We start from the raw sequence: 12,844 nt of genomic DNA on the forward strand, positions 1-12,844 counted from the left end.
CCTGTGCATTCCATGATATGAACAACTCTCTTGACCAACTTTCAGCAGCAAACTGACTTTAATTACTCCTCCTCAAACCACATTAAAAATAATTTTCTGAAACATTGCAGGATGGAGGAGTAAGGTTAATGACGTGGACTTTCTTATTTTAAAAGTTCTGATATCACACTTTTGCAGGAAACATGGTCTCACAATGTGATCCAATTAGAAGGATTTAATTCCTTCTGTCTCCCAGCCTATAGACCAAAACCTAAAGGTTGTTTTCAAGTTGGACTATTTTTATTTCCTTATCATTAAACTGTAGATCTACTATGTTGCCATCTGATACTTATTCAGAACAAGCTGTTAAACTTGTTTTTGAAAGCTCCATTTTGATTATTGCTAATCTATATGTGTTCCCTGCTCTAGATAGCCATGCCCTTTCACAACATTGGGAACATTTGTCTATTTTTATGGGAACATTAGAATGGAAATTTCCCTCTGCTGAAATTATTCTGGCTGGGGATTTTAATGTGAGAGTAGGTAGGGACCACCTGATATTTTTCAGAGCTCTTGAAGTCAACCAGAATGACACCCTTCGCCCTCTTTTTTCCTCAGAGAGATTATCTAAAGACTGCTACATAAATTGGCTGGCCTACATCTCACCAAATTTTGCTTTCAGTTCAATAGAGTATGGCTGAATGGACTTATCTGTTTCCCTAAAGCCAGCGAATTCACTTTTGTTTCTGTAACAGGATGTAGCATAATTGATTACTTTCTAGCGTCTTCTCTCTTGGAATTTTGCATTTTGAACTTTGAGATTGGGGATTTTGTTATTAGTGACCACTTGCCTTTGATCCTAACACTCAGAACCAGCCTTTTTGCTGCCCCTTTCCATCCACCTGTTTGTATGGAACGACCATTCTATGCAGGTGGCATCTCAACTACAACTCAGAACTCGGATCTTTTTTCTGATCTTAAAGCCTCTTTAATTGATAGCATGGATCCCACACCAAAGATCTCCGCTTACAATACTCTGATTGTGAGGAAAAACCCCTTATAGAACGTCATAGTCACCAACTTGGTTGCCAGAGCACCTGGAGAAGTAGCTCACACACGTCTGGCCACAGAGTGTGAGTAAACCTATCCGGGGCGAAAGGGACTTATGCAGTACTAGCAGCCATAACGCTATGAAGGCACTCGAGACCGGTACAAGAGTGCCCACCAGGAGAACAGATGACTTCCCATCGTTCTGTATGACGTCCGTCTCGGCCGTGGAGCAGAGGAGGTTGCACCGCCAGGAGTTATCCAGACGAACGGTTTTGAAGCATTGACCATGGAATCCACTGTGGAGGGCTAACACCACACGCAGCTATCTTCCTACCATGCCAGACTGCATTCCAGCAAAGCGAACGGCTCACGTACTCGTCAGATGTCACCTGTAACTGCAGGCAATCAACCCACCCCAGGCGTGGGCAACTGTCCAACCGCCATTGTCTTTGTCCAGCGAAACCTTGGACAAAACACTGGTGACAATAGAAAATTGAAGAAGAGGAAGAACATCTTCACCCGGAGCCAAGTGTATTTTTATCGACCTTAGATAACAATTTGGCCATCTATTGTCATCACCTCGGCCTAGTTCAAACCACTCCCATGAACTTCCACCCCAGTGATTTCCCCCATTCTTCTCTGTACTGTCAGCCATGGAGCACCCCCACCCTGGTCCATTTCAACCTGAACGTTCACTCAGGTAACCAGGACCCAAGCCTGTTCATTGGTCAGTTATGGGCACCCAATTAGGTGCCACCAATTAACTTGCTATTGGCTATCGCAGTAGTCCAGCCCTTATGGTCACTGCGAAGCCTCCCCTTTTTGTGAGGTCATGCATCAGCTGATCACCTTCCTCCTCCCTCATACCTCCCATCCCCTAAGGGCTCAAGATAGTCCTTATAACCTGTGGACTAGCTACCCGCAGGTGTGCTTCTAGCAGTATCCTAATTCCGCTGTCTAGATCCATCCCCGATTCTAAGGCCAAGTTTCAGGTCTCCTCTCCCATTTCCTCGCTCGTTGCCATTGGAGCCTTCCTTGAAGACTACAATCGGTAAATATCACCCTGTTCATCTACCCATGTGTTTCTCTATATCTCTAATTTTCTTAGGACTGTATGTATGATTTTATGAGTATTTTGATCTTGTGTGTGTGATCTATAATTTTCTAGAATAAATTCTAATTCTTTTTACTTAATTAGTGTCCCTGGTATATTTGAGCAATAGTTTCTGGACGTGGAGCCTGTATATATAGACTCTTGTTCCTTTTAAAGTCAAGTGCCCACCTGTCAATTCCCCAACCTCGGTTTTGAGGGCATTTTGGCTTACATGATTTCCCATTTTTCTTAGTCACTCAGTATAAAACCTAATCATTTCACAAAAAAGAGCAATAGGGGCATTAACTCTTGGTTCACTGAAGACTGCAGAGTATTAAAAACTCAATTATGTAATATCTATAGCCAATTCTGAATTTCTAACGATCCGTCTTTTCTTTTAAAGTACTTCCAGGTGAAAAAACAGCTATGGGAGAGCATGATAAAGAAAAAATTAGAGTATTTGCACAATCAGTGGGATCAACTATACCAAGCCACTATTCTAAACAATTCTAAGAAATTCTGGGCTATAATCTCACGGTCTGAATGTGTCTCCCCATGTCTGTGATTCCATCATGTGCATGTTTTCAATATTTCTCTGACTTGTTTCAGCAAAACCAAGATTGTACCATTAAACCATGTGATCTTTATGATAAGGACTTACCAGCTTGGCCACCTGCGACCCCAGATGAAGTAATAGAATTAATCAACCAACTGAAAACTGGGAATGCTCCCAGCCGATTTGATTCCCCCAGAGCTCTTAAAATTAGATCCAGAATGGTGGTCTGTCCCTCTCGCTTCCCTTTTTACCAAGATTAATCAAACGGGCCTTATTCCTGATGCTTGGCGAAATGCAATTATAGTCCCAATCTACAAAAATGGTGACTGTACAATTCCTTATAATTACAGGCCAATCAGTCTTTTTTTCCATTATAGGCAATCTATATGCCAAGCATCTATTAACTAAATTAACTTCTTGGATATCCTAGCAAAGAGTCTTAGGCCCTGAACAAATCATGTTCAGTAAGGGTAAATCTACTGTAGATTATTGTAGAAGAAGAAGAAGATATTGGATTTCTATCCCGCCCTCCACTCCGAAGAGTCTCAGAGCAGCTCACAATCTCCTTTATCTTCCTCCCCCACAACAGACACCCTGTGGGGTGGGTGGGGCTGGATCACTCTATCACACCTGGTTGACAAATATACTATCCCTAGGAATTCCAAACTTTATGCAACTTTTTTGGACCTTAAAGGGGCATTCGACTCTGTAGATAGAGAGCGACTATGGATAAAACTCCACCAACTTGGCATTGATAAGAGACTTCTCAAATTAATCATAACTCTACATTCCTCCACCACTTGCCAAATCAAAACCTCAACTACTGGGGAACTAGCACCTAAAATTCCCTTCAATAAAGGAGTTAAACAAGGATGCATACTTGCTCCTTTTTTATTCAATCTATTCCTGTACTAACAGAAGTAGACTGCCACCCCCCAAAATTGGGCTCCATGCATGTACCCATCTTGTTATATGCACATGACATAGTACTCCTTTCTCGTACGAGGGTTGGGCTCAGACAACTGTTGAACAGATGTCTCAGTTTTTTTCAAGAAAACAAACTGCATCTGAACTATGAAAAATCTAAGATTCTGGTTTTTGCCAAGTCTTGTAGAATCCACAAATGGCCATTCAATGGGAAAGAAATACAACAGGTCAGGCATTTTAAATACCTAGGTCTCCATTTTAGTTACAATACGTTCTGGCCATGTCACCGTAACGCTACAGTTAACTTAGCAGCCATTACTGCATCAGCCATTTCCCGGTTTTTCTTTAATAGAGGCAACCAGTTTGTTCCAATGGCTTTAAAAATTTATAAGGCCAAAGTAATCCCGTAGTTATTGTATGGTATTCCAACTTGGATTAGTGCCTTTGAGTGCAATATTGAAAGAGTTTAGTCCAAATTTGTTAGGAAAATCATGGGCTTACCATGCTGTGTCTCATATGCCACTCTTTGTCTAGAAACAGGCCTCAATATGTTAGAAACTAGAGCATTGCTTACATCAAATACTGGCTACGTGTGCACTATTCTGCTAACTGTGGGAGTTATTTATATCAAATACTGTCTGAATCCTCCTCGTCCAAATGGATTTCCTGCATAAAGAGGAAAATAATCACCTTAGGTTTGACTATGGATTCTTTTTATATGCTTCCTCTTACAAATGCATATTATGGGACATAATTGTACAAGATAAGATCACAACACAACTACTACTAATGGAAACTCCAACATACAAAAATACCTTAACAGAAAAATGGTTTCCTTATCGAAAATATGTGAATTCTACTGCTACGGAAAGTGAAAAGTTGCCTCCTGAAATGTTGGATTTCGTTATTATTTAAGGAAATTATCCTGTATGTAAGTAATGTTTGAATCAAATCTGTAGTGTAAGGATTTGTTATTTTTTATAATTATGATTTGTACTAAATTGTTTATTTTTGGATATAATAAAATTTTAAAAAATTAAAAAAACACACAAATGCATATTATGTAGAAGATGATATTGGATTTATATCCTGCCCTCCACTCCGAAGAGTCTCAGAGCGGCTCACAATCTCCTTTACCTTCCTCCCCCACAACACACCCTGTGAAGTAGGTGGGGCTGGAGAGGGCTCTCACAGCAGCTGCCCTTTCAAGGACAACCTCTGCCAGGGCTATGACTGACCCAAGGCCATGCCAGCAGGTGCAAGTGGAGGAGTGGGGAATCAAACCCGGTTCTCCCAGATAAGAGTCCGCACACTTAACCACGACACCAAACTGGCTCTCCAACAATGTAATTAAACGCATGTAATTAAATGTTTAATGTAATTTAACGCAGAATTTTAGATACTGAATTACAAAAACTATTTATCAATTCTCCATGTTCCAAAGTTGCGTAGAGCATTTACCCTTGCCAGATGCAATACAATATCATCTACCTACGGTAGAGATAAAAAAAAATCCCACTTTCATTAAGACTTTGTATATGTCATTTAAAACAAGTTGACTCATTGTCCCATATTCTTCTTTATTGTCCCCTATATGATACTATACGCCTTATTTATTTATTTATTATTTATTTATTTATTCTATAATTTATATCCCGCCCTTCCCAGAAAGTGGCTCAGGGCGGCTCACAACAACGACAAAACAATAAACAAGGTACAAAGTTAATACATTTAAAGTCAAAACATTTAAAAAAACCTAAAAACCTTAAAATCTTAACATTAAAACTATCCAGTATATTTCACTAAAATCTGATAAGCCACATTTATCTAGTCGGCATAAGCTAACCGGAAGAGGGTTGTCTTACAGGCCCTGCGGAACTGAGTAAGATCCCGCAGGGCCCTCACCTCTTCCGGCAGCTGGTTCCACCATGTGGGGGCCATTGTAGAAAAGGCCCTGTCTCTGGTTGTCTTGAGACGGACTTCCTTGGGCCCGGGGATGGTGAGAAGGTTTTGAGTCCCAGACCTCAGTACTCTCTGGGGAACGTGTGGGGAGAGACGGTCCTTCAGGTAGGCAGGTCCCAGGCCATATAGGGCTTTAAAGGTAATGACCAGCACCTTGTACCGGACTCGGTATGTTATTGGAAGCCAGTGCAGAGCCCGAAGGCCCGGCCGGATGTGCCCCCACCTTGGGAGGCCCAATAACAGCCGGGCCGCGGCATTCTGCACCAGCTGCAATTTCCGGGTCCGGCACAGGGGCAGCCCCATGTAGAGGGCATTGCAGTAATCCAATCTCGAGGTGACCGTAGCATGGATCACTGTTGCTAGGTCGTCGCGGTCCAGGAAGGGGGCCAACTGCCTTGCCCGTCTAAGATGAAAGAACGCGGACTTGGCAGTGGTTGCTATCTGAGCCTCCATCTTTAGGGACGGCTCCAACAGCACCCCCAGGCTCTTGACCCTGTCCGCCGCCGTCAGCGGCGCACCGTCAAAAGTCGGCAGGGGGATTTCCCCCTCCGGTCCACGACGGCCCAAACAGAGGACCTCTGTCTTCGCAGGATTCAGTCTCAGTCTCAGGATTCAGTCTCAGCCTTAGGTCTCTAGATCCAATTCTGTTCAATGTGACAGGCTGCTCAGACACTGTAAAGGTTTGCCATCTTCTGAATGTTTGTCATCTGAAATAACTGAAAAGGTTGCTTTATTCTTGAGTCTGGTAATCAAGGATCGATTGTCCCATTGTACAGCTGCATATGACTGTTTTTGTTATTTCTGTAACGATTTGTTTGTTTATAATCTGATATATGCCAATAAAGGCTTTTAAGTCTGTAAATCTTTGTCAAAGAGGGGTATCTGAAGTCCTTCCAAAACTTTCACATCATAAAAGTATACAGAAATTCATACAAGCACAAACAGTTCCTTCCAAGGGCGTATTGACAAAAAGATTTACAGACTCAAAAGATTTGAAACAGCGCAAGAAACATCAACCGGCTTCGGGCTCCATCGAAGGTGGATTTTGTGGAGTCTTCTAGAAATGGACTTTTGAATTGAGCCATGACACTTTAATATACAAGCACTTCTTTGCACTGAGCACTTTATTGATTGAATTAATCTTCATATAAGGATTCCTACATGCTTAGTTGTATAGGATACTTTGTTATGAGTTATCTTACCTTGTAAAATAGGAGATATATATGAGGTGTGTTAATATCACTGTATTTAAAACTTTGAAAAATTTGCTATATTTGGTATTCATTATATTCGTTATTAGATCACGGTGTTTTTCTGTTCACTACTTGGAGGTTGGCAACCCATGCCACGATGAGGAACCACATTAGCTCACAGCATCTGCCCCTTCTCCATTTTATCCTCACAACAATTCTATGAGGTAGATTAAGCTGAGCCTGTGACTGGCTCAAGGCCACCCAGCAAGTTTCCACAGCAGAGTGGGAATTTGAACTATGTCTCCTAGATCTTACTCTGACACTACAACCACTACATAACACTGGCTGTGTAAAAAATAAAGGACGATTTGGTTTTATAAAATGAAGACTGAATAGTCATTCAAACCAGGAACTTCAGCAATGCTTACCATGTCCCATTCTGCACATATATACGGCCCTGCTCTCAGTATGACCAACAAGCCAATTTCCTCAGCAAGTTCCAGGAAATGTTCAAGATCCCGGTCGCCAGAGAAGGTATAAACTCCTGGTTCTGGTTCATGGAAGTTCCATGGTATGTACCTGGAAAAATAAAATAAAAATTAACATACATTATTTCTCTTATTGTAGAACTACATAATTCACCATATCCAATATAATTATTCTAGAAATAATTGTACTTATTGGCAATGATGGAGATTTTTTCCCCTGCCTTTGTAAATGGGCTTGTACATGGGATCAGTTATTATCTCTCAGAGAAGAAACCTGTGCAAAAGACTTAAGCAAGGAATCGAGACTGATTCAGAGAACACCTCAGAAGTATGGAAGTCGGTTGCACCTTGTTCATCATGCAGAGAACTTCTCTGTGGATTTGCATATGCAGTATTGAACATTACTTGGGTTTTTCCCCCTTCCTGCAGCCTTCTGAGCCCAAGATAAGGACTTGATTGTCATACTCTTGAAAGCCTGAGTTTCTCTCTGAATATTTGAATTTGAAACATTAAGACTTGTCTCCTCATGGGCACTCATCATATCTGTGGCTATTAATGTCAGGGCTCGGGTTGCAGATAAGGAACGACGGCTGCCAACGGCCGGCAGCTGGCCAGAACTCTGTCAGCCAGCTGGGGAGGAGCGCAGGGGTGGTCGTTAAACAGTCCAATTATTTCAACACCGTAAATCAGTCTGGCCGAAGGAGGAGACAGAAAGCTTGGTCACAGGAATGCAGGGGGTCGGAAGCCAGAGAAAACGCCAATTACCTAGGTCAGTCCACAAAGCCAAGTCAGAGTCCAGAAGTTCAAGTCCAAGGTTCAGGCCGGGTCAGGAGTTACACGGGTTCTCGCAGCAAGCAAGAGGGTGCAGAGCGTAGTCACGTCCCAGGAGGGTCATTCATTGCCAGCACAGTTTGCCTTGAGGTCAGGGTTACAGATATACTGTGCTGGCTTGTTAACTTGTTAGTACTCCGGGCTGAGATCTCTCCTCCCACGCATGCGTGCATCTCTCCGTCTGTTTCTGAACTCCTGTCGCCTCCTCTCCCGTAGCCGGCTTACAGGAGGTGGTGATTCAGGAGGGGATGCACTAGGGCCTGGTGTGGCCTGATCAGTTTCAGGTGGCTCCTGCTCTGAGTTAGCAAGGGCGGGGGCTGAGCTAGGGCCCGGTGTGGCCTGATCAGTTTCAGGTGGCTCCTGCTCTGAGTTAGCAAGGGCTGGGTCTGGGGCAGGCACGACACTTAAAGTGTCAAGTGAGGCAAGATACTCAACAGAATAGCACAGAAGAGCATTTCAGTAATTTTTCTAAAGAAACTGGTTTTGTTGTCCCTAAGGAAAAGCCATTCAGCACACTTGCACAAATAAACCGATTCCTATGGATCTTTGATATTTTCTCTTTTCATTTCCCACTCAAATAACATATTACAATTAAAAGGTGAGGATCTCTCTGTAGCTGAAGCTACAAACTCACAAAGCTTACCCAGCATCATCAGGCAAAAAGCGTGGGGAAGGGAGGCTTCCACACAACAGTTCAAGTGCAATCTTCAACAGAGTTACACCCTGCTAAGCCCAGGGTAGTCAGAAAGGTGTAATGCTGTTTAGGATTACATTCCTATCTTATCTTAGCTTCCAGCCAACCTTTCGTTTGGGTATTCATGGAAGCAGGCACGCTGTGCAGCTTAGAAACCTCTTTCCATACACTAAGTGTCAGGAAAGTGAACACATGGCGGCTTAAGCAGGATGGCAGTCCTCTACCACCCACACCCTATGTGTGAATAAATTGGTCATGCAAAGGCTCAGGAAAGCCTGAACAAAATGGGGTGCCTGAAAATGTACCTAATTCATGAGCACACAGGGCAGACCACACTCCAATCTCATCCCTTCCCCCATGCCCATCTGTTCATTCTTGATTTGGTATGTGAAAAGGGAAAGAAGCATCCCAGCTAATCACATCTTTTTTCATGATGCATAAGGACTGTAAACCAAAAGCACAAATGTGTTTTCCATACCAGAGAGGGGGAGAGAGGGGGGGAGAGAGGGGGTGAGGGAAGGGGAGGAAGGGAGAGGAGGGAAGGGGAGGAGGGGGAGATTTTTTAGGGGTATACATACGGAGGTGTCAGGTCTTTGGTGCCCCTCCCGGTCCCCCGGCGTCGCCGTTGCCCCACCCGGGCACTCTGGGGCGTTCCCCGGAGGTCTCAGAAACAGGGGGGTGGGCACTGGGTTACTTCACCGCAGGCCCCCGTTCCCTCCTGGCTGTGCTATGGCTCCTGTCCCTCTCTCTCGCGAGGCAGCCTCTTTGCGCATCAGCCAGCTCTCCTCAGCGACCTCCTCCCTCCCTCCTTTTATGCTTCCCGACCCATCCTCCCCCCTCCCAGGACCTGCCCCTCTCTGGCTCCTCCCCCCTTCAAAGCCCCAGACGCCCAGGAGAGGTGCGTCGGGGCCGGGCTGACTGGGCGTGCCTCAGGCGTCCCAGCCCTCAGCGGCGTGCTGCAAGGGAGCGTCTCGTGCTGCGACGAGCTGAATGGCTCTCCCTCTTGCTCTCCGGCGTCTTGCCCCGGCCAGACCTCACGGACTCGAAGCCGGGCTCGCCGTCTGGGAGGCGTCGCTCGGGTGGCTGCTTTCGCCCCGTCAGTCGAGGTGAGGGGTGGGGCCTCCACAGGGGCTTGGAGAGGTGGGGGGGGCTCTTGGGGCGATGCCGGGGGCTTGGAGCGGCTGGCAGGCGCCGGGGGGTCTCCTCCGCGCAGTCCCGGCCCGGGCTGGGCGGGACACCCCCCCCCCCGTGTCCCTTGCTTCTCCGCTTCCTCCTCGAAGACCCGGGAGAGGTAGTCGGCCACGCGGTGGTCGGCCCCGGCTTGATGGTGCACTGTGAAAGAAAAGGGGAGAAGAGACATATACCAGCGAAGGACTCGGTCATTGGAGTCCTTCATCCTCGACATCCACAGCAGGGGGGCGTGGTCCACCACCAACCGGAAAGGGTTGTTGGTGAGGTAGAATTTCAATGCCCCGACGGCCCACTTGACCGCCAGGGCCTCCTTTTCTACGGTGGAGTACGCCCGCTCGGCGGGCAGGAGCTTGCGGCTGATGAATAGGACCGGGCGTTCGTCCCCAGGGCCCCCCTGGAGCAGGGCTGCCCCGATACCGGTCCCCGAAGCATCTGTGTGCAACACAAAGGGCTGGGAGAAGTCCGGGTTTCTCAGCACGGGGTCTCGGGAGAGGCTCGTACGCAGTGCCTCAAACGCTGCGTCTTGGGCTGGCCCCCACTGGAGGACGTTCGGGCACGCCTTCCGCAGGCTGTAATAGCCCGCGAACCCCAAGAAGCGCCGTAGCTGCTTCTTGGTGCGCGGGCGGGGCTGCTGCTCCAGGGTGACGACCTTCTCGGGCAGGGGTCGGAGTTGGCCATTCCCTACCAGGAACCCTAGATATTTTAGCTCCTGGAAGCCGAGGCGGCTTTTCCGCGGGTTAGCGTGGAGCCCGGCGGCCTGCAGGGCGTGGAGTACCTGGCGGAGGTGGAGCAGGTGGGCCTCCCAGGTGGGACTGCACACCACGATGTCGTCGATATAGGCCCGAGCGAAACCCTCGCATTGGGCTAGGGCCTTGTCCACCAGCCGCTGGAATGTGGCCGCAGCCCCATTCAAGCCAAAGGGCATGCGCTTGAATTGGAACAAGCCTTGTGGGGTGGCGAAAGCGGTCTTTTCTCTGTCGGCCGGGTGCATGGGCACCTGCCAATAGCCCTTGGTGAGGTCCAGGGCGGAGAGGTACCGGGCCTCCCCCAGCTGGTCGATTAGGATATCGGCCCGCGGCATCGGGTAGGCATCGAATTTGGCCAGTTTGTTCACTTCCCGATAGTCCACACAGAAGCGCACGCTGCCGTCGGGCTTTGGCACCAGGACCACCGGGCTGCGCCACTCACTCTGTGATGGTTCGATGACGTCGAGGCGCAGCATCTCCCTTACCTCCCGGGCGATCACGTCCCAGCGCTTCTGTGGGACGGGCCTCCACCGGGCGCGTGCCACCTGGCCTGCAGGGGTTACTACCCGGTGCTTGACCAGGGTGGTCAGGCCCGGCTGGTCGGAGAATACCGTCGGGCACTCGGCCAGGACCTTCTGCAGCTCCTGTCGCTGGCTGGGGGTGAGGGCGGCGTCCAACACCGGGCCTCCCCCGGCGCCCCCCGCGGTCGTCCAGGGCAGGGTTCCGTCCGGGAGCTCGCCCGGATCTTCGGCCACGAGCCCCTGCTCCGGCTGCGCCTCCCGCCGCACCCAGGCCTTTAGGCTGTTCACATGGAGGGTCTTCCTTTGGCGAGCACGAGGCCCGCACTGGACCTCGTACGTCAGGGGACCCAGGACTCGGGTGATTTGGAAGGGTCCCCGCCACGGGTCCCCCTGGCTCTGGCCCATCGCTCCCCTGTGGACCAGGACATCGTCTCCCGCCTGGAACCCGCGGGCCCTAGCGCCCTTGTCATAACGCCTCTTCTGGACCTCCTGGGCCTGTGCGAGGTTCTCCCGGGCCTCCCGCCGCACGTCTTCTAGGCGTCCCTGCAGCTGCCTGACGTACTCCTCCGGGGCCTCTCCCGGCACTAATCTGCCTTGCACCCACTGCTCTCCGAGCAGGCCCAGGATGCCCCGGGGTTGCCGCCCGTACAGCAGCTCGAACGGGGAATACCCCAGGGATGCCTGGGGCGTCTCTCGGATGGCAAAGACCAGCGGGTCCACATAGAGGTCCCAGGCAGTGGGGTGGTCATATGCTGTCTTCCTCAGCATGGCCTTCAGGGTCTGGTTCATCCGCTCCACCAGCCCGTCAGTCTGGGGGTGGTGGACGGAGGTGAAGAGCTGCTTGATGTGCAGCGCCTGGCACACCTGCCGCATGAGGCTCGCCGTGAAGGGTGTGCCTCGGTCTGTGAGTATCTCCCGGGGCAACCCCACATGTGCGAAATAGTGCATCAAGGCCCTGGCCACGCCCGCGCTCTTCATGGTGGGCAGGGGGATAGCCTCCGGGTACCGGGTGGCGTAGTCCATGAGGACCAGGATGTAGCGGGCCCCACGCGGGGTGCGGGGTAGGGGCCCGACAAAGTCCATAGCCACTCGTTCGAACGGGACCCCCACTATGGGCACGGGGGCTAGGGGGGCTTGCGGCTCGGCCCTAGACGCGAGGCGTTGGCAGATACCGCAGGAGCGACAGTAGGCCTGGACCTCCCGGGCTACGGAAGGCCAGAAGAAGTTGGCTAGCACCCGGGTCAGAGTACTCTTCACCCCCTGGTGGCCCGCCCATTGGTGGTCGTGGGCGCCCTTCAGGACCTCGGGCCGGTACCTGTGAGGGACCAACAGCTGCTTCCCGGGGCCCAGCCGCCCTTTTACCTCTCTGAACCACACGCCCTCTTCCCGGATGATTCGAGGGAGGCGCCGGCTCCGGCGCTCGTCTACAACCACCCCGTCTCGGACTGCTTCGTGCCGCCGCAGCGCCTCCAATTCTTCGTCTTCGGCCTGAGCCTCCACGAACTGCGGGTCCGCCGGCCACGCCTCTCGGCCACCCACCACGGGACGTTCTGCGTTGGACGGGCCCTCCCCGGGGTCGCTGTCCTCTGTCTCCCCAGCGGGGGCGGCGTCAT

General features: G+C 49.5%; 1 protein-coding gene across 2 annotated transcripts in view; it reads right to left on the minus strand.

Annotated features, from left to right (window-relative positions):
• The window catches only part of GLB1 (galactosidase beta 1), a 57,263-nt gene that overhangs the window by 28,281 nt on the left and 16,138 nt on the right, over window positions 1-12,844 (minus strand). For both annotated transcript variants that reach the window (XM_060247530.1, XM_060247531.1), the window contains exon 3: window positions 7,189-7,339. In XM_060247530.1, the coding sequence (XP_060103513.1) occupies window positions 7,189-7,339 (151 nt within the window). The remainder of the gene's footprint in view (window positions 1-7,188; window positions 7,340-12,844) is intronic.

This window comes from Heteronotia binoei, chromosome 10, assembly GCF_032191835.1.
Source record: "Heteronotia binoei isolate CCM8104 ecotype False Entrance Well chromosome 10, APGP_CSIRO_Hbin_v1, whole genome shotgun sequence".
NCBI classification, from domain to species: Eukaryota; Metazoa; Chordata; class Lepidosauria; order Squamata; family Gekkonidae; genus Heteronotia; species Heteronotia binoei.